At 40.6% G+C, this 27,301-nt stretch overlaps 1 protein-coding gene across 2 annotated transcripts in view; it reads right to left on the bottom strand.

The window, feature by feature from the left end:
• The window catches only part of SUZ12 (SUZ12 polycomb repressive complex 2 subunit), a 64,141-nt gene that overhangs the window by 15,572 nt on the left and 21,268 nt on the right, over positions 1 to 27,301 (bottom strand). For both annotated transcript variants that reach the window (XM_064367669.1, XM_064367670.1), the window contains 5 exons: positions 18,929 to 18,978; positions 16,666 to 16,751; positions 12,284 to 12,515; positions 11,348 to 11,441; positions 5,310 to 5,415 (listed from right to left, as the gene is read on the bottom strand). In XM_064367669.1, the coding sequence (XP_064223739.1) occupies positions 5,310 to 5,415; positions 11,348 to 11,441; positions 12,284 to 12,515; positions 16,666 to 16,751; positions 18,929 to 18,978 (568 nt within the window). The remainder of the gene's footprint in view (positions 1 to 5,309; positions 5,416 to 11,347; positions 11,442 to 12,283; positions 12,516 to 16,665; positions 16,752 to 18,928; positions 18,979 to 27,301) is intronic.

The following is a 27,301-nucleotide window of genomic DNA, read 5'->3' as shown; positions in this document are numbered from 1 at the left end:
GCATGAGCCACTGCGCCCGGCCTGAAAATGTCTCAAAAACAAAATTGTGGTACCCAAAGCCTACTTGCATGCAATCTTTGCTCTTAGGTGACCAATTACTTTTAGTGTGTGTGTGTAAACTGAACAGCTTTTCAATTAGTAATTTACCTTGACTTCTCTCAGTTTCACTGACAATGAATTCCCCTTCTCTTCTTTGGTTTTAGGACACTGAGCTATTTAAAATAGCTAACTTTTAGCAATCTGACCCAAAAGCTCACCCATCCTCAAGGATTTACCTATAAAGCTGATGATCTCAAATTGGTTCTTCATGAATTCTAAACTATTTTCGCCAATTGTCTCTTGGACATTGCCACTTGAACTAAAACATGTTTAGAAGTGAATCCATTATCTTTTCTTCTAAAATACTTTTGTTCTTCCCAGGGAGAACTTTTAAAAAAGAAGTGTATCTATATGCTCTGGCTTAAAAGGATAACCATTTTACAGGGTTAAGAGCTTCCAGATAGGCTTGGCACGATGGCTCACACCTGTAATCCCAGCACTCTGGGAAGCCAAGGCAGGTGGATCACTTGAGGTCAGGAGTTCAAGACCAGCTTAACCAACATGGTGAAACCCCATCTCTATTAAAAATACAAAATTAGCCAGTGTGGTGGCACACGCCTGTAGTCACAGCTACTTGGGAGGAATAGGCAGGAGACTCGCTTGAACCTGGGAGGTGGAGGCTGCAGTGAGCCGAGATTGCACCAATGCACTCCAGCCTGGGTGAAAAGAATGAAACTCCCGTCTCAAAACAAAAAACAGCCTTCTCTTCCCGGTTCTTCCAGGAGTCAGGAAAAGCTGGGTTGAGAGGGCAGGGGGAAAAAAAAAAGCTTCCAGATAGTGGAACAACTGGAGGTTCCTGGAGGGGGCACACTAGAGAGGACATAAAAGCTCCAAGCCCCTTTCTCTGATACCTCACTGTATGTATCTCTTCCTTTGTAATGCTTTTTTAAAAAAAAAAAACAAAAAAAACAAAAAAACCTAACTGGGCCAGGCGCCATGGCTCATGCTTGTACTTCCAGCACTTTGGGAGGCCGAGGAGAGTGGACCACTAGAGGTCAGGACTTTGAGACTAGCCTGGCCAACATGGCGAAACCCCGTCTCTACTAAAAATACAAAAATTAGCCAGGCATGGTGGCACACACCTGTAATCTCAACTACTCAGGAGGCTGAGGCAGGAGAATCACTCTGACCCAGGAGGCAGAGGTTGCAGTGAACCGAGATCTCACCATTGGACTCCACACTCTGGGTAACAGCAAGACTCCATCTCAAACCACCACCCACCCTTAAAAAAAACAAACAAACAAAAAAAAACAAAAAAAAAAACCCTTCATAGATAAAAACAAAATATACTTTAAAACAAGAAATTAAAATGAAAAGATTATAAAGATAAATTCAAGCAGAAAACCCAAACACTACAGATAAATAAAAATTATCTGAAATCTCATCACCTGGAGTTAACCATTATTAAAATTTTTTTTAAGAGTGGGAAAAAATATATATGTATGTTGGGGGAGCTCGATGCGGTGGCTCACACCTGTAATCCCAGCACTTTGGGAGGCTGACGCAGGCGAATCACCAGGTCAGGAGATCGAGACCATACTGGCCAACATGGTGAAAGCCCATCTCTACTAAAAATACAAAAATTAGCTGGGTACGTGGCGCGTGCCTGTAATCACAGCCACTTGAGAGTCTGAGGCAGAATAGCTTGAACCAGGGAGTCAGAGGTTGCAGTGAGCTGAGATCGCTGCCACTGCACTCAATAAAAACAAAACATATTTTAAAACAAGAAATTTAAGGCCAGGTGTGGTGGCTCATGCTTGTAATCCCAGCATTTTGGGAGGCTGAGACAGGTGGATCACCTGAAGTAGGGAGATCGAGACCAGCCTGACCAACATGGTGAAACCCTGTCTCTAGAAAAAAAAGAAAGAAAAAGAAATTTAAAATGAAAAGATTATAAAGATAAATCTATGCAGAAAACCCAAACACTACAGATGAATAAAAATTATTTGAAGTCTCATCACCTGGAGTTAACCACTATTATTTTAGAAAAGAGGGAAAGAAATATACGTGTGGTATGTGTGTCTCTATATATCTATATCTGTACACACGTTTGTAAAACTTAATATGGATATCTTGGCAACTACCATCCTTTTTAATGACTATCTTTTTAGATTTAACATGTTTCTAACTTTTCATTATTTAAAAAATGCCGAGAAGACCTGTTACCTACATCTTTTGTTAAAGATGTACAAAAGATGTGCATCTACGTTGTGACAAAATTGTAAAATCTGAATGGTTAAAGACTACATTTACAATTTTTTTTTTTGAGACAGAGTCTTGCTCTGTTGCTAGGCTGGAGTGCAGTGGCGTCATCTCGGCTCACTGCAACCTCCCCTTCCCTTGTTCAAGTGATTCTCCTGCCTCACCCCCCTGGGTAGCTGGATTACAGGCATGCAACACCATGCCCAGCTAACTTTTGTATTTTTAGTAGAGACAGGGTTTCATCATGTTGGTCAGGCTGGCCTTGAACTCCTGACCTCGTGATCTGTCCGCCTCAGCCTCCCAAACTGCTGGGATTATAGGTGTAAGTCACCACGCCCAGCACAATTTTAATTGTATATATATTGCCAGTCTGCCCTATACTAAGACTGTACCAACTTTTTTTATTTTTGAGACAGAGTCTCGCTCTGTCGCCCATGCTGGAGTGCAGTGGCATGATCTTAGCTCACTGAAACCTCTGCCTCCCAGGTTCAATCAATTCTCCTAAGCCTCCCAAGTAGCTGGGACTACAGGCATCTGCCAGCACAACTGGCTAATTTTTGTGATTTTGGTAGAGATGGGGTTTGACCATGTTGGTCAGGCTGGACTCGAACTCCTGACCTCAGGTGATCCACCCGCCTCAGCCTCCCAAAGTGCTGGGATTACAGGCGTAAGCCACTGCACCCGGCCCCAGCTTATTCTTAACATCAAAATATTATTTGAGAGTATGTGTCCTCACATCCTTAAAACACTAGAAACTGTCAATCTTTTTAATCTTTGTCAAACTAATAGTCAAAAGTAGTATCTCTGCTTTTGTTTGCATGTCTTTGAATACTAATAAGGTTGAGTATTGCTTTAAGTTTGCTGGCCATCTATATTTGTATTTTTTTAAGAACTGGCTGATAGTCCTTGGCACATATTTCTTATTAGCCTGCTTATCTTTTACTTGATTTATAACTCACAATATTATGTATTCATAATATTAGCATTTTGTGTTACAAGTATTTCCCCCAGTCATTCATTTCTGTTTGTAACTTTAGATTTTTGCAGTATAAAAATGACTAAGTTTGGCTGGGCATGGTGGCTCATGCATGTAATCCCAGCACTTTGGGAGGCCGAGGTGGGCGGATCATGAGGTTAGGAGATTGAGACCATCCTGGCTAACACGGTAAAACCCTGTCTCTACTAAAAATACAAAAAATTAGCCAGGCTCAGTGGCATGGTGCCTGTAGTCCCAGCTACTCGGGAGGCTGAGGCAGGAAAATCTGAACCCAGGATGGGTAGGTTTCAGTAAGCAGAGATCTCGCCACTGCACTCCAGTCTGGGCGACAGAGCGAGACTCCGTCTTCAAAAAAATAAAAAGAGAACAAAACAAAAATGACTAATTCTACACAGGCAATTTTTACTTTATGCTTACTTTTAAATCATCCATAGAAGGGTCTTCCTCACTGCAATATATTAACATTTACTTATTTCTTTTCTATAGTTATGAATGTTAATTTTTACATGTTTATGAGCCTTCCGGTATGTACTGAGTCTAAGATTATTTCCAGATGACTAGAGAAGAGATGTCACGATTAATGAACACAATCTCGGCTTTCTCAGAGCTATACCACCACCTTTATCATAAGCTAAATTTCAAATATACATCAAACTACTTCAGGACTATGCCTGAATGATATGCTCGTCTAGTCCTATGCTTATACCACAGGGTTTAAGTTCTCTTAACTTTATGGTATATTCTATTACATATTGTGCGTTATACTAAAACTGGTAAGTAGAAATTCTCGGAATACTTTTCTAAAATTTCCCTTAGAATTACTAAATACTTATCCTTCTAGATGGATGGTACATTGACCTAACATATTTAGAAATAAAAGACATCATTATAGTTTTGAATCTACCTATTTAAGAAATATATGGATGCCTCTTTATCTCTTAAGAGTTATTTTAAGTATGCTTAATCTAAATTCTGCAGATTTCTTGATAAATGTGTTATTAGTCATCCCTTATTACCTGCCATTACAATGAATAAAATTTAAAATAGTAGTTAACATTTATTGAGCACTTATTGTATGCCAGGCACTGTACTAAATATTTTATTATTCCATCTAATCCTTTATCTATTTATTTATTTTTGAGATGGAGTCTCACTCTGTTGCCCAGGCTGGAGGGCAGTGGCACAATCTCGGCTCACTACAACCTCTGACTCCCAAATTCAAGCGATTCTCCTGCCTCAGCGTCCCGAGGAGCTGGGATTATAGGTGCGTCCCACCACACCCGACTAATTTTTCTATTTTTAGTAGGATCAGCGTTTCACCATGTTGGTCAGACTAGTCTCAAACTCCTGACCTCATGATTCGCCACCCTCGGCCTCCCAAAGTGCTGGAATGATAGGTGTAAACCACTGCACCCAGCCTATTCCATCAATTCTATGTCTCATTTTACAGATAAAACTGAGACATGAATAAGTAACTTACCAAACGCCACACAGCTAGAAAGAGAGATTTGAATCAGGCAGTCTGGCTCTAAAAGAATGATGCCTTCTGTGTGGCCAGACACAGTGGCTTATGCCTGTAATCCAAGCATTTGGGAGGCCAAGGTGGCGGATCATGAGGTCAGCAGTTTGAGACCAGCTTGGCCAACATGGTGAAACCCCATCTTTACTAAAAATACAAAAAGTAGCCAGGCATGATGGCAGGCACCTATAATCATAGCTACCTGGGAGGCTGAGGAAGGAGAATCGCTTGAACCCAGGAGTTAGAAGTTGCAGTGAGCTGAGACTGCCCCACTGCACTTGAGCCCAGGCAACAAAGTGAGGTTCCACTTCAAAAAAAAAAAAAGATGTCTTCCATTAAATGCTCTGACTAGATCATTTATTTGTGTTTTTCAAAGTATAAAAAACAAAGGACTCTTTACTTCCAACATGAATTAGTATTTGGGGAAGAAAACATCAATCAAAAATGGGACTTCATAACTATAATGTGCTCAACTTTCTGAGTAGTCCATACCTTCCCATCAAGAATAGTCTCCCATGTTGCTCTTTTCTTGCTTATTGGACATTCTTCCATTTCCTGCATGGCTACTTCATATTCCCCATCTAAAAGCTGTAAGCGCCTGTTAGACAAACACATATACTTTAAAGTAACCTGTGTCATCACTATAAGTACACAAATTCTATATCTTTAGGTTTATACTAAAAGCATTTATTAAATTTATAAACTACCTTACATACCCGACAAGATTTTAAAAATGTATCTACACTCCAGTCCTGATGAAAGCAATTTTAATGATGAACACTAACAACTATATTACTGGGAATTAATTCATTACTGTAGCTACTCAGATATAACTCTAAACATATGAAGTATAATATACCTGAGGCCTCAAAACCTGGTACGTTGTAAACGTTAAATATAAAGCATATGGACAGGCTTTTTTTTTTTGAGATGGAGTCTTGCTCTGTCGCTCAGGCTGGAGTGCAGTGGTATGAACTCAGCTCACTGCAACCTCTGCTGCCCAGGTTCAAGCGATTATCCTGCCTCAGGCTCTCGAGTAGCTGGGACTACAGGCGTGTGCCACCACATCCAGCTAATTTTTATATTTTTAGTAGAGATGGGGTTTCAGCACGTTGGCCAGGCTGGTCTTGAACTCTTGACCTGGTAATCCACTCGCCTTGGCCTCCCAAAGTGCTGGGATTACAGGTGTGAACCACCACACCCGGGCCAACCTTTATATTTTAAAAAATGGGGTAATAATAGTGTTACAATGTTTGTCTTAGGGAACCACTAAGAATTCTGTTACTTTTAACTACTGTAATTGTTTGAACTAGAATCCTTCACTTTTATACTTGACCAGTAAACTGATGATTATAATGAAAAATCTGGTAACTACAGAATCCTGGGGGCACCTGGCACATATAGGTGCTCAATAAATATTTCATGGATGAATAATATGGATTGAATCAAATAATTCAAATATATTCACACAGTATAGTTTTAATGTGTGTGTATATATGTCTATGTATAATTTATTTTTTCCATACTTTTCAATTTTATTTTTTCCATACTTTAAACACTAGTAACCATTACTACTCTAAACACCATTCTTCAGCCATGCTCAGTAATTAACTGTATATACCAAGAATCTGGCTTTTCTTCATCACTCTTAGAGAAATTCTATCAGGTAAAAATAGCTAACATTTATTGAGTGTTCACTATGTGCCAGGCACTATTACAAAGATTTTACATGGTTCATTTAATATTCTCAACAATGCTATGATCTATGTACCATTATTCCATTGCCAGAAGAGAAAACTGAGGCACAAAGGGGTTAAATAACTTGTCTTAAAATCAAACAGTTAAGAGCCAGGTCTAGCAATTGAATATAGGTTTTCTGTCTCTAAAGTCTGACTCTTAAAACCAAATCAATGAGACGTAAGAATTTTTGTCTTTTCTCTATGCTGTACTACTTGAATTTAGTCAACTTCAATAGTACATCAGCAAAGCTATTCAACTCCCTATTTTAAAAGCTAATTTATTTATTGAGTAGGTAATAAATTCATATACTTCTAAGTTAAAAAGGAGCTTCCTTAAGCTTTTACATGGCTACATACTATTACATTTTATGGGTGTACATTTGATAGCTGCAATCCAATGTACTCTCCTATTTGTAATATATGTGGAGGGCTTTCCCCCACAGCTCATCAACAGTGCTTTATCAAGTTTTTTGGTCTCTGTCAATCTGGTAAGTGAAAAAATAACCCTTCAGTTTACTTTTAATTCAGATTTTTTTTATCGTTTTAATTAAGAACCACATATATATTTTTTGATAAACTTCTTACTGTATCCTTTGCCCATTCTTCTACTGGGCAGTGGTCTTTTAAAAATTAGCATGACCTTTTACATTCAAGAATGAGATATCTACCTATAAGACAAGTTGAAAATAATTCTGCATGTTCCTGTCATTTTTATTTTGACTTTGGTTACGGTAGCTTTTTTGTTTTCTGAAGTTTTTTATTTTTATTTTGTTCAACCTTGTATTCTTTTCCTACATGGCTTCTGAATTTTGGTTGTTCTTTCAAGGAATTAACTGGATTTTTTTTTTCTTTTTTTGGAGACATTCTCATTCTGTCACCCAGGCTAGAGTGCAGTGCACAATCACAGCTCACTACAGCCTGAAACTCCTGGGCTCAAGTGATACTCCCACCTTGGTCTTCCAAAGTACTAGGATTACAAGTGTGAGCCACTGGACTCAGCCCTCTCTGAAATTTTAAAAACAATTTTTATACATCTAACATCCAGCTTTTACATTATAATTATTATTCTACTGAAAGGAATCAAGACTCCTTGAAGAAATCACAACTCCAGAGCAAAGGTAAGAAAAGGAGAAGGTACACCAGGGGCGGTAGCTCATGCCTGTAATTCCAGAACTTTGGGAGGCCGAGGAGGGCGGAATACCTGAGGCTGGGAGTTCGAGACCAGCCTGACCAACATGGAGAAAGCACATCTCTACTAAAAATGCAAAATTAGCCAGGCATAGTGGCACGTGCCTGTAATTCCAGCTACTCAAGAGGCTGTGGCAGCAGAATCCCTTGAACGTGGGAGGCGGAGGTTGCGGTGAGCTGAGCTCGCGCCACTGCACTCCAGCCTGGGCAACAAGGGCAAAACTGTCTCAAAAAAAGGGAAGGTAATTCTGGTATATCTTACTATTCCAGAAAATAAGGAAAGAATAATAATATCATATAAGTCAAGACGACACAGGAACCTACTTAGAAGGGCTTTTCCTGACCAAATACGGAACAATTTGAGCATTAACAATAATATGAATAGACGGATTAACAAATTCTATCTTTATTCAATTATTTAGAATATCAAACTTGAGGAAAAGAACGCTCTTCTTTTTAAATTTATACAAATTTGTTTCTTAAATTTCTTTTTAGAGATGGGGTCTTGCTATGTTGCCCAAGCTGGTCTCAAACTCCTGGGCTCAAACAATCCACCTTGGCCTTCCAAAGTGTTAGGATTACAGGTGTCAGCCACCATGCCTGGCTGTTTTTAAAGTTAGTCAAGTGAAGCAGCAGAAGCAAAGAAGGAAGGCTCTTCTTTACATAAAAATACAAACTAATAGATGTGGAAGAAATGTTAGAAAATTACCATTTGCCAACTGCCAAAAGAATAATTTATTCAAGCAAAAATAATCATTGGATGCTAAAACTATTGGGTCAAAGGCTATGGGAGAAAATTGGTATTTACTCAGCTTCATGTATTAGCGCAAGAATTGTATGTTAATTTATATAAAAAGGAAAAAAGTACTGTTGTAATGGAGAAATACTGTGAACAGCATCTCAACCAAGTGATCAAACCTAATATTGCCTTTTGTCTATGATGTAGTACATGAAGAACACATCACTCATTAAAATCCCTGCCAAAAATGTTTAACCTGAAGTTAATTATAAGGAAATAATCACAGAAGTCCAAATTGAGATACATTCTGGAAAACCACAAGCTTATACTGGGGAAAAAATGTCACAAAAGGTACGGGGAAAGGCTAAGGGATCATTCCAAATTGAAGGAGACTGAACAGCTATGACATCAAGCTATAGAATGGGGGTGAGGGAAGGACAAAGTATAAAGGACATTACTGATGTCAACTGGGGAGATAGTATTATATTTGCATATTAATTTTCCTCATAAGTGTACTGTGGTTATACAAGAAAATGTCTTTGTTCTTAGGAGATACATACAAGACAGTTTATAAATGAGGAATAAAGCAAACTTTCAAATTGCTCAGCACAAAAAATATGTACTCACAAATAAAGCAAATGTGGCAAAATGTTAACAATCAATACAATCCAAATGAGGGGTGTGTGGGTATAAAATGAATGTAGTATTCTTTCAACTTTCCTATAGGTTTAAAAATTTTCAAAATAAACTGTTGCGGGGAAATTCTCCCAGTTTCTTCTTGGCACTTTGTCTTTAAAATAAAAGCAGCGTTTTTTTCATATAAGGGATGTTGTTAACATATGTGTCAGGTACAGTCAATAAAAAAGATAACAGAACATACCCCATGCTGCCTAAAACAGAACAATTAACAGAACTGATGAAGTCCAACTCGTTTCATTCTAACTGCTCCCCACACAAACATGACCACTATTTTGTAGTACATTTATGTTTCTATTGTTTTCCATTTGAATCTTCAATCCTCAATCAAATTTCTGACTTTAAAAAACACTGGCCAGGTGCGGTAGCTCATGCCTGTAATTCCAGCACTTTGGGAGGCAGGTTGATCAGCTGAAGTCAGGAATTCGAGACCAGCTTGGCCAACACCAGCTTGGCCAACATGGTGAAACCCTGTCTCTACTAAAAATACAAAAATTAGCTGGGCGTGGTGGTGGGCGCCTGTAATCCCAACTACTCAGGAGGCTGAGGCAAGAGAATCACTTGAACCCGGGTGGCTGAGGTTACACTGAGCTGAGATCATGCCACGGCACTCCACTCTGGGTGACAGGGCAAGGCTCTGTCTCAAAAAAAAAAAAAAAAAAAAAAAAAAAGACAATATACTGGTTTCTATAATTAACATTAAATGATATATTCTAAGATAAAACAGGAGCTGAAATCTATGTCATTATCATAAATCAATTTGTTTTCTTATTAAAAGCCTTGTACTTTTACCTGGTGGCTAACAATTGATTACCTTAAAGTATCAATCTACTACTTTTTTGAGACCAGGTTTTACTCTTGTTGCCCAGGCTGCAGTGCAATGGCGTGATCTCGGCTCACCACAACCTCCACCTCCCGGGTTCAAGTGATTCTCCTGCCTCAGCCTCCCAAGTAGCTGGGATTACAGGCATGCATCACCATGCCCGGCTAATTTTCTATTTTCAGTAGAGACGGGGTTTCTCCACGTTGGTCAGGCTGGTCTTGAACTCCCAACCTCAGGTAATCCACCCACCTCAGCCTCCCAAAGTGCTAGGTTTACAGGCATGAGCCATCACGCCCAGCCAGCATCCACCTAGTACTTTTAAACAATAGGAGGCCAAGATAGGCGGATTGTTTAAGGTCAGGAATTCGAGACCAGCCTAGCCAAAATGGTGAAACCTTGTCTCTACTAAAAATATAATTATTAGCCAGGTGTAGTAGCAGGTGTTTGCAATTCCAGATACTCAGGAGGTTGAGGCAGGTGAATCCTTTGAACCCAGGAGGCTGAGACCATGCCACTGCACTCCAGCCGGGGTGACAGAGTGAGAGGCTGCCTCAAAAAAATAAATAAATAAAATAAATAAATAAGTAATTAAGTAATAAATAGGAAGAATGGCCTAGTTACTCTTCCTGGTTGTCCTATACCTGACAATAAATTGTGTTAACTACCAGCAAGCAGCCTGGTATAAGAAATCATGACATAGATTTCTTCCTCCAATCCTTAGCCAGAGTACAGTGGCATGATCACAGCTCATAGGACCCTGAACTCCTGGGTTCAAACAATCCTCCCACCTTAGCCTCCTATGTAGCTGAAACTACAGTGCACACCACCATGAACAGCTCCTCTTCTTTAACTTTTAATAAACATATAACCCCAAGATTTATGTGGGGCCCAGTCCATTTAAGTCTTTTCTCAAATGCTACCTCCTTCCAGAGGATATCCCCATAAAACAGTAACCATTTATTCTCTATTTTTCCTCACAACACTCATCACTAAGTGACATTAGTTGGTTTTTTTGGGTGGTGGTCTGTTTCCTCCACTAGAAGTTAAGCTCCATGATGAAGGCAGGGATTTTGTTGCCTTCTCAATGTCTAGAACACTGTCTGCCAAAGAGCAGACACTCAGAAAATATTCACCAAATAAGTAATCTTAACTGAGCTATTCAAGTTATATATTAATATTATTGTTTTCTATGAAAGACAAAAATTCAGTGTTTGCAAATTTGTTTTTTTCATCCGTGAGAATAAAAAGAAACAAAGACAATGAAATAATATAATCATTATATTCTGCTTCAGAATGAAAACATTTGCAGAACATTGTGGGAGCCTCACTTGTTCATCAACATTACCTGTTTTTATCAAATACTGTCATTTGTGCAACAAATGTCTTTTCCCCATCCTCACGATTTCGTTTTCTTCTGGCTGGAAGCTCTTCATTGACATCTAAATGTTAAAACATTTCTCATAAATCAAATATTAGAACAAAAAGGATAATTTATGATATGTGGTCCCTTAAAATAAAACATGCTACATTTATCCCAAGTAAGGTACAAATTACACTAAAGTTGCAATGTAATACACAGACCACACATTTCCCAGTTCTGCATTTTTACCATATATATGTTCTTTTTAACACTCACAACACTAACCCCACCACTGGCAAATGCTAATTTTTCTGCTTACAATGATCTTTGCTAGGCCAACTCCTTTTCACTCATGGTAACTTTCCAAAAACTTCAAACAATACTTCAAGAGTCCAAGATTATTTCTTCCAAAGTGTTTCTCCACTAAACTTCACATACACCTGTATTGTACCACTCATCATTTTGCTGCAATCATTTAATTCATGTCTATTTCCCTACATTAGGTTGTGAGACTTTAGAGGATAGGACTGGATGTTTTAATCATCTTTGATTAAATTAAATCATCCCCAGCACCTATGTGTTTGTTGAATGAATACCTCAGATGCATTCAAAATTGCTGGAAGAATAGAGGGATGGGCAGGGAAACAAATTTGCAGCAAGTATAATAAAATGTTCATAGTTGAATCTAAGAGGTAAGTAAATCAGTATTCACTATAAAATACTTTTCGTTGTCCTTCATGTTTGAAAATTTGCACAACAAAATGCTGAGGTGGAGGTGAATTCACTGTTTGCTATAAAACTCAGCACCACAACTACCACGAAGTATTCCTTTAGAGCAAACAGTGGTATAAATCATGGTACAATCATTCTCAATGACCATCTTAATCTCCAGTGATAAAATCTAGTAAAAAAAAAAATTACCAATATTTTCATTGGTTTCTCCATTAATCATTCCATTAAATTCTCTTCTTCCTGGACGAGTCACTCTAAATAGCAATGAGTAAGACTTCACCATATGGCTGTTACTAGGTTCAAATTCATTACTGGAAACTGCAAGGGACGGGAAATTTCCAGGTTTTGTTTGATTGAGGTCAGGATTCAAAGGCACCTGCTTTTTACCTGTGGGAACTTGCCTTATTGGACAACTTACATCCTGCAAAGGTAAAGATTATTAAATTTTATTTATTTGTACATATGCAGGAACAATTATAATAAAACTTCTAATCACAGCTATAGGAAACATGACGAATAGGTCATGATCACCAAATGGAATGTTAAAATTCTAATCATAGTTCTGAAAACTGAGGCAAAAATAAGAATTTGAAATACCTATATTACAAATATTAAAGCAATTGAGGTTTTCTCTAACATAATGAAATTATAATGACAGTATATCTCATATTTAGCTAACAGTGATGTGAAATAGTTGTATATTAGAAATATAGAACTAGGCCAGGCACGGTGGCTCACGCCTGTAATCCTAGCACTTTGGGAGGCCGAGGTGGGTAGATCACCTGAGGTCAGGAGTTCAAGACCAGCCTGGCCATCATGGTGAAACCCCATCTTAAAAAAAAAAGAAAAGGCCGGGCGCGGTGGCTCAAGCCTGTAATCCCAGCACTTTGGGAGGCCGAGGCGGGTGGATCACGAGGTCAAGAGATCGAGACCATCCTGGTCAACATGGTGAAACCCCGTCTCTACTAATACAAAAAATTAGCTGGGCACGGTGGCGCGTGCCTGTAATCCCAGCTACTCAGGAGGCTGAGGCAGGAGAATTGCCTGAATCCAGGAGGCGGAGATTGCGGTGAGCCGAGATCGCGCCATTGCGCTCCAGCCTGGGAAACAAGAGCGAAACTCCGTCTCAAAAAAAAAAAAAAAAAAAAAAAAAAAAAAAAAAAAAGAAAAGAAATATAAAACTAAAAGCATGTTGGCTGGGCACAGTGGCTCACACCTGTAATCCCAGCACTTCTGGAGGCCAAGGCAGGCAGATCACAAGGTCAGGAGTTCGAGACCAGCCTGGCCAACATGGTGAAAACTCGTCTCTACTAAAGATACAAAAAATCAGCCTCGTGTGGTGGCGGATGCCTGTAATCCCAGCACTTTGGGAGGCTGAGGCAGGAGAATCACCTGAACCCGGGAGGCGGAGGTTGCAGTGAGCCAAGAATGCACCACTGCACTCCAGCCTGGGGGACAGAGCGAGACTCTGTCTCAAAAAATAAATAAGGCCGGGCGCGGTGGCTCACGCCTGTAATCCCAGCACTTTGGGAGGCTGAGGCGGGTGGATCACGAGGTCAAGAGATCGAGACCATCCTGGTCAACATGGTGAAACCCCATCTCTACTAAAAAAATACAAAAAATTAGCTGGGCATGGTGGCGCGTGCCTGTAATCCCAGCTACTCAGGAGGCTGAGGCAGGAGAATTGCCTGAACCCAGGAGGCGGAAGTCGCTGTCAGCCAAGATAGCGCCATTGCACTCTAGCCTGGGTAACGAGCGAAACTCCGTTTCAAAAAATAAACAAATGAATAAATAAATAAATAAATAAATATATATATAAATAAATAAAAGCATGCTAAGTATCTCTGGTAAGGCTTTTTAACAATAACAACAAGAAAAAATGCTAAAATGATAAACTCATGTACTTTTTAAAATCAGTTCTCTTAAATGTTCTATTTTAGCATGACAGTGACTAATAGGATCATTAGAAATGAAAAAACATGACAAATAATCCCATGGTCAGCAACATTATGAAACAGTAAATCCATATAGTTAAAATAGTTAACAGAAAGGATCATCATCTTAAAAAAAAAATTGGTTTTATTTACCAATGATCATCTTCTGAGTAATATTCTAATCGTGTAACTAGTTATACTGAAAAAGCATACTAGAAAAACCGGAAGGATCAGAAGACCTTTATGACAGTATCTTACAGCAAGATAAAATCTTATTTAAAATAATATTTCTTTTAAAATAAATACATACTGACACTCTAAAAAAAACTTAGTTTACAAGACTATAAAGTGAAAACTATGAAGCCTCACCCACCCTCCAGGTCCTACACTCCAGAGACAACTAATACAAGCAGTTGGCTGTGTATATTCTTCAAAGAAAATGTCTACTCTGATTATCTTTTTCTTGAAACACAAGAATGACTATATTTATATCCATATTTTATTCTAAGTAATGTATCTTAGATTTTCATATCACCACTTACTGTAATGTATACACTGCTTGTGTAATGTGTCTGGGGGATAGGTAGGAGTAAGGAGAGATATTTACTAACTTTACGTACATTTTTTTTCAAATCTATGTTTCACTCTGTGGCCCAGGCTGGAGATCAGTGGTGCAAGCACAGCTCACTGCAGCCTTGACCTACTGGGCTTAAGTATTCTTCCTGAGTAGCTGGGACTACAGGCACAAACCATCATGCCTAGCTAATTTTTGGTAGAGACAGGGTTTTGACATCTTGTGCCAGGCTGCCTGAACTCCTAGGCTCGAGCAATCTGCCCACTTCTGCCTCCCAAAGTGCTTAAGATTATAGGTGTGAGCCATAGCACCCAGCCTTTACGTAAACTTTTTTTACTTTAAACAGAGTTTCGCTCTTGTTGCCCAGGCTGGAGTGCAATGGTGTGATATCGGCTCACTACAACCTCTGCCTCCTGGGTTCAAGCGGTTCTCCTGCCTCAGCCTCCCGAGTAACTGGGATTACAGACATGTACCACCACACCCAGCTAATTTTGTATTTTTAGTAGAGACGGGTTTCTCCATGTTGGTCAGGTTGGTGTCGAACTCCCAACTTTAGGTGATCTGCCCGCCTCAGCCTCCCAAAGTGCTGAAATTATAGGCGTGAGTCACAGCGCCCAACATAAACTTTTAAAAATAAAGTTCCTCTGCCGCCTCTGAGCGCCTTGGTCTACTCCCTCCCAATGTTTGAGGCCCTTGCGGCCTGTGGTCTTGGAAGAATATCAGCACTGGGACCCTGGACCCAGGCCAGTTCCTTCTCCTCTTGAAAACACTCGGGGACTAAAGGTATATGTGTTGGCTTTGATGCGTTGACCAGGAAACATCATAATACTTGTTTCTATGGTGAAATAACTTCACCTTAAAAAAATTTGAAGTGGTCGGTCATGGTGGCTCACGCCTGTAATCCTAGCACTTTGGAAGGCCGAGGTGGGCGGATCATGAGGTCAGGAGATCAAGACCATCTTTTTTGTATTTTTAGTAGAGATGGGGTTTCACCATGGCTAGGATTACAAGTGCATGCCACCACACCCGGGTAATTTTTTGTATTTTTAGTAGAGACGGGTTCAACTAAAAATAAATTTTTATACAGATATATATTTTGTATTTTTAGTAGAGACAGGTTCTACTAAAAATACAAAAAATTACCCAGGTGTGGTGGCATGCACCTGTAATCCCAGCTACTTGGGAGGCTGAGGTAGGAGAATTGCTTGAACCCAGGAGGTAGAGGGTGCAGTGAGCCAAGATCGCGTCACTGTACTCAGCGTGGGCGACAGAGTGAGACTCCGTCTCAAAAAAGAAAAAAAAAATTGAAGCAATGTATTAATAAATGAACGGCTAGTAACGTTGACAACCGAATTTCTTTGCCTGAGAGAAGTCTTACAAAAGATAATCTTGTGAAAAAAACTCTCTTAGCCCTTATCTAAAATGTCAACGGGTACAAATAGCTAGGAAATAAGCTAAGAGATTGAAATGGCAGGAAAGCAACTGAATTGATTCCAGGAGATGCTAAAACAGCTTCTCCATTTTCAGACTCCTACAGCAGAAAGTTTTGTACAGACACTTAAAAGACTAGAAAAACTGGCCGGGCGCGGTGGCTCAAGCCTGTAATCCCAGCACTTTGGGAGGCCGAGGCGGGTGGATCACGAGGTCAAGAGATCGAGACCATCCTGGTCAACATGGTGAAACCCCGTCTCTACTAATACAAAAAATTAGCTGGGCACGGTGGCGCGTGCCTGTAATCCTAGCTACTCAGGAGGCTGAGGCAGGAGAATTGCCTGAACCCAGGAGGCGGAGATTGCGGTGAGCCGAGATCGCGCCATTGCGCTCCAGCCTGGGTATCAAGAGCGAAACTCCGTCTCAAAAAAAAAAAAAAAAAAGACTAGAAAAACTACAAAGATATGGGAGGTTAGCAAAAGAGGTTATCTGTTTTAGAATTTGGTCGTCTACATATTTCTTAAGCTTTTAAAATTTAAAATTCAGCTTTAAAATATAATATATATGCATAAACATGTCCAATTAAGCAAATTATTCCACTTAATCTAGCAATATCATTTTATTGACATTACCTTTCTTTTTTTGTGGCAAACTTTCACAAGCAGGACTTCCAGGGTAACAGAATTTTGTTCATTTTCTGAGTTTTGTGATGGCTTATCTAAATAGAAAAATCAGTATTTTAAAAAATATTTATACATATATATATATATAAAAACATAGTATTCATTCTGTTAATAAGTCAGGAAATTTGAAACAGAGACTTCCCATAATAAAGACATTTTAAAAGTTTACTCATTTTTCTCAGGGCCAGGCGCAGTGGCTCATGCCTGTAATCCCAGTCGAGGGAGGCTGAGGCAGGTGGGATCACTTCAAGTCGGGAGATCTCAACAAGCCTGACCAACATGGAAAAACCCCATCTCTACTAAAAATACAAAATTAGCTGGGCATGGTGGCGCATGCCTATAATCCCAGCTACCTGGGAGGCTGAGGCAGGAGAACTGTTTGAACCCAGAAGGTGGAGGTTGCAGTTAGCAAAGACTGCGCCACTGGACTCCAGCCTGGGCAACAAAAGTGAAACTCTGTCTCAGGAAAAAAAAAAGTTCACTCATTCTTTTTTCCTCAAATCAGTTCCAAACTTACAGCAAAAAACTCTTTAAAAGCTTCTATATATAGTCTAAATAAACCATTCACAAGACAAATATAATTACCGTCCTATATGCTGTAATTTTTTTTTCCATTAGATACAGGTTGTGCTCTGCTGCCCAAGGTAGAGTGCAGGGGCACAATCACAGCTCACTGTAATCACAAGCTCCTGGGACCAAGTGATCCTGACACCTCAGCCTCCTGAGTACCTGGGATTACGGGTGTGAGCCACCCGCCATGCCTAGATTATAAGTATAAAAAATATTCACTGTCCAGGCACAGTGACTCATGCCTGTAATACCAACACTTTGGGAGGCCAAGGCCGGATGATCACTTATGGCCAAGATTTCAAGACTAGTCTGAACAACACAGAGCCCTCGTCTCTAGAAAATGTCAAAAAAATGGGCCAGGCCCGGTGGCTGAAGCCTATAATCCCAGCACTTTGGGAGGCCGAGGCGGGTGGATCACGAGGTCAAGAGATCGAGACCATCCTGGTCAACAAGGTGAAACCCCATCTCTACTAAAAATACAAAAATTAGCTGGGCACGGTGGCACGCACCTGTAGTCCCAGCTACTCGGAAGGCTGAGGCAGGAGAATTGCTTGAACCCAGGAGGCGGAGGTTGTGGTGAGCCGGATCGTGCCATTGCACTCCAGCCTGGGTAACAAGAGTGAAACTCCGTCTCAAAAAAAAAAAAAAGAATAGCTGGGACTACAGGCATATGACACAGTGCCCAATCTTTTTTTTTTTTTTTTTACTTCGTACAGATAGGGTCTATGTTGCTCAGGCTAGTCTCAAGCAATCCTTCCATCTCAGCCACCCAAGGTGCTGATGTTATAGCTGCAAGCCACCATACTCAGTCTAATGTTTGGTATTTTTTTGAGACGGGGTCTCTCACTCTGATGCCCCGCCTGGAGTACAGTTGTGCAACCAAAGCTCACTGAAATTCCTGGGCTTACACAATCCTGCCATTTTGGACTTCCAAGTACCTAGAACTACAGTACATGTCACCATACCTAGCTAATTTTTATATTTTTGTAGAGATGGGGTCTGTGATGCCCAGGCTGGTCTTGCATTCCTGGCCTCATCCTCCCACCTCAGCCTCGCAAAGTGCTAAGATTACTAACATGAGCCATCATACCAGGCCTCATATTTTAATGTTTGTTTCTTACTAAACAATACCAAAATAATCAACCTGGCATGTTTCTAATAATGGTTTTATTCTATTGCATGAGAATAAAAGGATATACAGTATATAGACTTATGATGGACAAGCTGATTTAAGTATTTTTCCATTTTTAAAACAACTCTTTTCCAGCATGCTTTGAGCTTTTATTGGAGTAATACACTATATAATTTCCTTTGAATAATATCTAAAATATTAACATATGCCATGGGTAATAGTGGTTATTTCAGTTTTACTGTGTTTTCTTTTTTAAACATGATACAATACCATTAATTCAAAATATTTATGCAGAAAGGGTTCTACTGAGGAGAATCTTTACCTATTGCAGCTCTAAGACAATGTTAAAATTTTCATCAGTAGCCTTTATAACTTAAAGCTCAAAAACATCAGAATCAATCTTTTCCATTAAACATAATTTTGTAAATTTACACTCAGAAGCCCCACTTTTTTTTTCAACAAAGGCATTTTGCTGTTAAAATGCCACTATATTTACTTTTAAGTACATACCATTTTTGTGGAAGAAGCCAGTAAATGTAAGCTGCAAATGAGCTGACAAGCTGGAAAAAAAAAAGGAAAATATTTTATCATTTTAATGCTTTTTAGTAAAATAACCTTGACTTTAAAATATAACATTGAAATCAAAGTTACTTCAGCTAACTTATAAGTATTTGATTTCTTCATACTTGATAGGTATGCAGGCCCATGACTCTATGCTTTCCCTGTTAAATATGACATCCAAAATAGTGTGTCTATACACCTAACAAAAATAAACAAATTACAACTCACAAAAACTAAAAACAAAAACACCAGAGCAAGGCAGAAAAAAAAACAAACCACCAAGTAAGAGGCCAATAATTTACTGTGTTTTAGTGTTCTACCTATAAAATGACAGCAGGTATCCCTTCCCACCTTTCAAAAGAAATTTTAGGTTTTTTTTTTTTTTTTTTAATTCTTTTTTTGGTTTGTTTTAATGGTGGTTTAGTCAATGACTTCATCAAAAGGAAATTTTGAAAAGGGGAGCTAAATCCATGCAAAAAAATTTGAATATTTTGAAGCAATGGAAATTCAACCTTCCTAACAAATGATATGGAACCATTACTTTATACTTCAAACAGTAATAAAATACACAATTACAAATCTGGTATAGATCAATAATTTACTGTTTCAGTATATCATTTTCACTGTTAGTTTTAAAAGCTATAGAAAAGTTAAAAAAATAAAATAAAAAAGCATAGGCCGGGCGCGGTGGCTCACGCCTGTAATCCCAGCACTTTGGGAGGCTGAGGTGGGCAGATCACCTAAGGTCAGCAGTTCGAGACCCGCCTGGCCAACATGGAGAAACCCCATCTCTATTTAAAAAAAAAAAAAAAAGCATGAACTAGAACTAGCGGTCCTTCTGTTTTCACAAATATCTATTAACAATAGATAAAGTATAAGGATGGGATAAAACAAACAGAAACATCAATAAGCTTTTGTAGTACCTTTAAACTGCAAAAGAGAATATAGCTGTTGATCAGGAGACATTCATAACTTTCCAGACCAGTTTCCATAGTGTGACATGCACAGACACCAGATTACAGAGAGCTATATAGAACAGATGGTGGGGAAAGGAAAGCAGTACTAATCCCTTACTTGAGACATTTACTACCAAAAGTAAACAGTTGCTCGGCACTAAGGACTCATAAAGAGTATAAAAGTATTTTTTTAAATGATGGTGACAATCTATGCTTTTTTTTTTTTTTTGAGATGGAGTTTCGCTCTGTCGTCCAGACTGGAGTGCAGTGGCACGATTTTGGCTCACTGGAACCTCCGCCTCCTGGGTTCAAGCAATTCTCTGGCCTCAGCCTCCAAAGCAGCTGTGACTACGGGTGCAAGCCACCACACTTGGCTAATTTTTGTCTTTTTAGTAGATTTAATATTTTGTATTTCAGTAGTGTTAATTATTAGTATTTAGTATTTTTAGTAGAGATGGGGTTTCACCATGTTGGTCAGGCTGCTCTCGAACTCCTGACCTCGAGATCCGCCCGCCTTGGCCTCCCAAAGTGCTGGGATTACAGGCGTGAGCCACCGGGCCCGGCCAATCTAGGCATTTTTATAATCAGATGGGAACAGTTATAGAAAGCCACTGAGGCAAGAGAGGACTAAGGAGCAAGTAATGACTAGAAATAGGACATATTATGAAGAGGTTAGTCTTGTAAATCTGACTAGGACTCCTCTTTTTTCTCTTTCTTGAGACAGGGTTTCACTCTTGGCGCCCAGGGTGGAGTGCAATGGTGCAATCTCAGCTTACTGTAAACTCCACCTTCTGGATTGAAGTGATTCTCCTGCCTCAGCCTCCTGAGGCAGCTGGGATTACAGGGATGCGCCACCACGCCCAGCTAATTTTTTTTTTTTTGAGATGGAGTTTTGCTCTTGTTGCCCAGGCTGGAGTGGAATGGCGCCATCTCTGCTCACCACAACCTCCACCTCCTGGGTTCAAGCAATTCTCCTCCCTCAACCTACAAAGTAGCTGGGATCACAGGCACATGGCACCACGCCCAGCTAAGTTTGTATTTTCAGTAGAGACGGGTTTCTCTATGTTGGTCAGGCACATCTCAAACTCCTGAAGTCAGGTGATCCGCCTGCCTCGGCCTCCCGAAGTGCTGGGATTACAGGCATAAGCAAGCATGCCTGGACAATTTTTTTGTATTTTTAGAAGAGATGGGGTTTCACCATGTTGGTCAGGCTGGTCTCAAACTCCTGACTTCAGATGATACACCTGCCTCAGCCTCCCAAAGTACTGGAATTAACTAATAGTGTGAGCGAGCCACCGTACCCAGCTGGACTCCTCTTTTTCTAAGATAGAAAAATAAGAGGCAAGTAAGTAAGATATTTCCATGGGAAGATAGGGGGGAATATAACCACTTAGTTAAGCAGGCCATGGAACTGTCTGCTAAAAAACTACAGGGTGGGGGTTTTCAGGGGCATTTCTAGAACAGGAGTACAGAAAGTATGCTAGGAGGCCAGGAGCGGTGGCTCACGCCTGTAATCCCAGCACTTTGGGAGGCCAAGGCAGGAGGATCACTTGAGGTCAGATTCAACACCAGCCTGGCCAACGTGATGTAACCCTGTCTCTACTAAAAATTCAAAAATTAGCCAGGAGTGGTGGCATCTGCTTGTAGTCCCAGATACTTGGGAGGCTGAGGCAGGAGAATCACTTGAGCCCAGGAGGCAGAGGTTGCAGTAAACCAAGATCACACCACTGCAAAAAAAAAAAAAAAAAAAGTATGCTAGGCTATCAGTAGAGGACAATACTATGGAAGAGTAGAAATAAGGGTCACAGCAGAGTTAGAAGGCAAAAATATGAGGAAAAAACTAAGAATAACAACCATAACTTAAATATCAACAAAAATCACATATAATGGGAGTCTTAAAAACCTATTCTGTATAAGCAATTCCTATATTGTAACCATTTTTACATTACTTTCTGACATGAATCAGATACTTTCTACATGCTATTTTACTAAAAGACAGCTAGTATTTTCCCAGAAAAATTTCCATAAATACTACCTTACATAGCAGAATTAGCTAAAAGCCAAAACACAAGTGAAAGAACAACACTCCACAATACTCACATTAGAAGATAATCCATTAGCCACAACAAATCTATCCTACTCTTAGTTGCTTCAATTAAACCTACATATTAAGACCAGATTAATTTTCTTCAGAATCCACTTTTTATCTATCATGCCTTTCTGCATATCTACTTAGTCCCCAGCTACCAAATCTTTTGTCTAACTGCCGAAATGCTTCCCATTTTTTGTTCTTTCTATGAAAGCCTTACATATGAAAATACAATTTATAGAGTCAGAAAATCCAAGTTTGAATTCTAGCTCCACTTAACTCACTGTGGTCTGTTATCTATAAAATGTATAAAATAAGGATATTTTCTCTCTCAAAGAGTGTGAGGCTTAAGATTTTGGTTTTTGCTTTGAGACAAGGTCTCATTGTGTCACCCAGGTTGGTGTGCAGTGGCACACTATCAGCTCACTACAACCTCCAATTTCCAGGCTCAAGCAGTCTTCCCACCTCAGCCTCCCAGAGTAGCTGGGACTACAGGCATGCGCCATCACACCTGGTTAATTTTTTTGTATGTTTTGTAGAGTAAGGGTTTCACCATGTTGCCCAAGCTGGTCTCAAACTCCTGAGCTCAAATGATTCACCTGCCTCAGCCTTCCAAAGTGCTGGGATTACAGGTGTGAGGCACTGTTCTGGACTGTTTAAGGTTTTAATTCAATTTCTTTTTCTTTTGGAGACCGGGTCTCGCTACGGTGCCCAGGTTGGTATTGAACTCCTGGGCTCAAGTGATCTTCCCACCTCAGCCTCGAAAAGTGCAGCGATTATAGGCATGAGCCACTCTGTGCTCGGGCAGGCTTGCATAAAATAATGAAGTATCCGGCAAAATACTCTCACCCTCTTCTACAAAGACTTTAAACCCAACCAATCAAGAGCTAAATGATCCCTTCATCCCTTTATAAGCACTCCTATTTACCACTTTTTAGTCACTATTTTTCCATATACATCTTTTTACTATATTGGTGTCCCTAGCACCAAGCAATGTCTTACAGAAAGTTTCCCAACAAATTTTTTTTCATAAGATAATGTCCTCCTAGAGTAATAAACATTTAAAAGTCAGGAATCACCGGGCGCGGTGGCTCATGCCTGTAATCCCAGCACTTTGGGAGGCCGAGGAGGGTGGATCACCAGGTCAAGAGATCAAGACCATCCTGGTCAACATGGTGAAACCCCATCTCTACTAAAAATACAAAAAATTAGCTGGGCATGGTGGTGCGTGCCTGTAATCTCAGCTACTCAGGAGGCTGAGGCAGGAGAATTGCCTGAACCCAGGAGGCGGAGGTTGCGGTGAGCCGAGATAGCGCCATTGCACTCCAGCCTGGGTAACAAGAGCAAAACTCCGTCTCAAAAAAAAAAAAAAGTCAGGAATTATGGCCGATTACATTGCAGTACTATTAGTATTATTTACATATTTTTCTGAGAAGTGTGACTGTAAGCTCCAACTCTGATATGCCAGAAAGATCTTACATTTATTTGCCCCAGACAGTATTTTAAATCGGTGTTACTCTAAATGTGGTCTACAAACTAAGGTCACTAGGAAAAATGTTACCATTCCACAACTCAAATTAAGAATAACAAAGCTGGCTGGGCGCGGTGGCTCACGCCTATAATCCCAGCACTTTGGGAGGCCCAGGCGGGTGGATCACAAGGTCAAGAGATCGAGACCATCCTGGTCAACATGGTGAAACCCTGTCTCTACTAAAAAATACAAAAATTAGCTGGGCATGGTGGCACGTGCCTGTAATCCCAGCTACTCAGGAGGCTGAGGCAGGAGAATTGCTTGAACCCAGGAGGCAGAGGTTGAGGTGAGCCGAGATGGCGCCATTGCACTCCAGCCTGGGTAACAAGAGCGAAACTCCGTCTCCAAAAAAAAAAAAAACACAAAAATTAGGCGTGGTGGTTGGTGCCTATAATCCAAGCTACTCAGAGGCTGAGGAAGGAGAATAGCTTGAACCCTGGAGATGGAGGTTGCAGTGAGTCGAGATTGCGCCATTGCACTTCAGCCTGGGCAACAAGAGTGAGACTTTGCCTCAAAAAATAAAATAATAATAAATAAAAGGTAACATTAGGAATGTGATTTGCTATCCATGATTTCCCTTTCTCCACCTAAAACACTCTGATATGTACCTAGAATAAAGTGTACCAATGATCCCTTTCTTTTTTTTTTTGAGACGGAGTTTTGCTCTTGTTACCCAGGCTGGAGTGCAATGGCGCGATCTCGGCTCACCGCAACCTCCACCTCCTGGGTTCGGGCAATTCTCCTGCCTCAGCCTCCTGAGTAGCTGGGATTACAGGCACGCGCTACCATGCCCAGCTAATTTTTTGTATTTTTAGTAGAGACAGGGTTTCACCATGTTGACCAGGATGGTCTCGATCTCTTGACCTCGTGATTCACCTGCCTCGGCCTCCCAAAGTGCTGGAATTACAGGCGTGAGCCACCATGCCCGGCCCCAATGATCCCTTTCATAGGTGATTTCTTCCAAGGAAAAGGGCAAGTTTTCTCTCCCTTCCCTCTCCCCTCTCTTGTGGCTACTTTGTCCACATCTTTTTTTTTTTGAGATGGAGTTTCGCTCTTGTTGCCCAGGCTGGAGTGTGACGTTGCGATCTCAGTTCCACGCAACCTCCGCCTCCCAGGTTCAAGCAATTCTCCTGCCTCAGCCTCCAGAGTAGCTAGGATTACAGGCATGTGCCACCAGCCCGGCTAATTTTGTATTTTTATTAGAGACAGGGTTTCTCCATGTTGGTCAGGCTGGTTTTGAACTCCTGACTTCAGGTGATCTGCCCACCTTGGCCTCCCAAAGTGCTGGGATTACAGGCGTGAGCCACCGCGCCCAGCCTTTGTCCACATCTTAATTGGTCAGTGGATCAGATAAAGGGGAGGAAAAGAAATATGTAAAGTTGGTCAGGACTATTTGGTTTTAGGTCACAAAAAATCTAGTTTAGATGATCAAAATAAGATATAAGAAATTTGGTTCATCTATGTGATGTGTTCCCTGTATCTTCTCAGGAAGTAAACAACATGGTAATAAGAAATTAGGTAGAGAATTTGAAATTTTGAGATGCAAATTTCAGCATTCCAAGCATAAACATCTGCAGTTCTGATACAGTCTATAGAATATAATGCTAAGCAAATTCATAAGAGACGAACACTTTGAAACAAAATTCAAGGAAGAGCCTCACATTTTAAGAACAACCAGATCCCACAGAGGAACCAGTTTTCATGAAAAAAGGAGACCAATATTAGTGTCTTTAATTTCTATACGTGAATCCGCTAGTGGCAGGTATAAGGCTTCATTTTAAGGGCATGGCAGTATTACCTCAAAACCGGACAAGTCTGATAATCTACTTGGTATCTAAAGATATTAGCTATTCAACAAATTACACAGGGAATATTTTTAAAATTTGTTCTTGAATATTCAAAATTTTAAATCAGATATGCTCAAGTGGCAACTGATGAGGCACCTTCAAGAATAAGTATGCAAAAAGAAATGTGTAGCCCAGGTTCTGAAAAAAGAACAAAAACTCAAGACTGAAAAGATGACAACTTGAAAACAACTTCAAAGCTTATAGTCAAGGCAAAGTATACAAAAGAAAGGGAAAACATCAGATCTTATTAATGGTGGAAAAGTCTCATAACCAACCTAAAAAGCAGCCTAAAGATCTTTCTTATTTGTTTTGAGAGGGAGTCTCATTTAGTCGCCCAGGCTAGAGTGCGGTGGTGCAACCTCTGCCTCCTGAGTTCAAGCAATTCTCCCTGCCTCCGCATCCTAAGTAGATGAGACTATAGGTGCACACCACCATGCCCAGCTAATTTATTTAGAAACAAGAGTTTCACTCTGTAGCCAGGCTGGAGTGCAGTGGCGTGATCTCGGCTCACTGCAATCTTGGCCTCCTGAGTTCAAGCGATTCTCCTGCCTGAGCCTCCCAAGTATCTGGGACTACAGGTTTGCGCCACCACACACAGCTAATTTTTGTATTTTTAGTAGAGACGGGGTTTCATCACATTGGCCAGGATGGTCTCCATCTCTTGACCTCGTGATCCACCCGCCTTGGCCTCCCAAAGTGCTGGGATTACAGGCACAAGCCACTACGCCTGTCCTATTTTTTTGTATTTTTAGTAGAGATAGGGTTTCACCATGTTAGTCAGGCTAGTCTCGAACTCCTGACCTCAAGTGATCTGCCCGCCTCAGCCTCCCAAAGTGCTGGGGTTACAGGCATGAGTCACTGCGCCTGGCCAGCCTAAAGATTTTTAAATGCAGCTAAATGTACAAAACAGAAGGGTAAGGAAAAAGCATTAATACCAACAGTTCGCACTATCTCTTTTTTTTTTTAAGACAGTCTTGTTCTGTCACCCAGGCTGGAGTGCAGTGATGCAATCTTGGCTCACTGCAACCTCCGCCTCCTGGGTTCAAGCGATTCTCCTGCCTCAGCCTCCCAAGTAACTGGGACTACAGGTGCCTGCCACTATGCCCAGATAATTTTTGTACTTCTCGTAGAGACGGGATTTCACCATATTGGCCAGGCTGGTCTCGAACTCCTGACCTTGTGATGTGTCCGCTTCAGCCTCCAAAAGTGCTGGGATTACAGGTATGAGCCACCACACCCGCCCCAATAGTTCTCTTTAAAATAATTTAATAGGCCAGATGCAGTGGCTCATGTCTGTAATCTCAACACTTTAAGAGGACAAGGTGGGAAGATCACTTGAGCTCAGGAGTTCAAGGTCCGCCCGGGAAATATGGCAAAACCTCATCTCTACAAAATATAAAACATGAGCCCTCACCTGAGGTCAGGAGTTCAAGACCAGCCTGTACAACATGGCAAAACCCCGTCTCTACTAAAAATACAAAAAACTAGCAGGGTGAGGTGGTGGGCACCTATAATCCCAGCTACTTGGGAGGCTCAGGCAGGAGAATCACTTGAACCCGGGAGGCAGAGGTTGCAGTGAGATGAGATTGCGCCACTATACTCCAGCCTGGGTGACAAGAGCAAATCTCCATTTCCAAAAAAATAAAAACCCCACAAAATTTAGCCGAGCATGCCTGCAATCCCAGCTACTCAGGAGGCTGGGGCAGGAGAAATAGTAATAAAATAAGGCCGGGCATGATGGCTCAGGCCTGTAATCCCAGCACTTTGGGAGACCGAGGTGGGTGGATCACTTGAGGTCAGCAGTTGAAGACCATCCTGGATAACATGGTGAAACCCAGTCTCTACTAAAAATACAAAAATTAGCTGGGCATGGTGGCGCACACCTGTAATCCCAGCTAC

Source organism: Aotus nancymaae, unplaced genomic scaffold (assembly GCF_030222135.1).
Source record: "Aotus nancymaae isolate 86718 unplaced genomic scaffold, 86718_ANA_hifiasm-v0.15.2.pri h1tg000072l, whole genome shotgun sequence".
Lineage (NCBI taxonomy): Eukaryota > Metazoa > Chordata > Mammalia > Primates > Aotidae > Aotus > Aotus nancymaae.
Note: the sequence above shows the minus strand (reverse complement) of the source record. Positions and strands in the feature narration are given on the sequence as shown.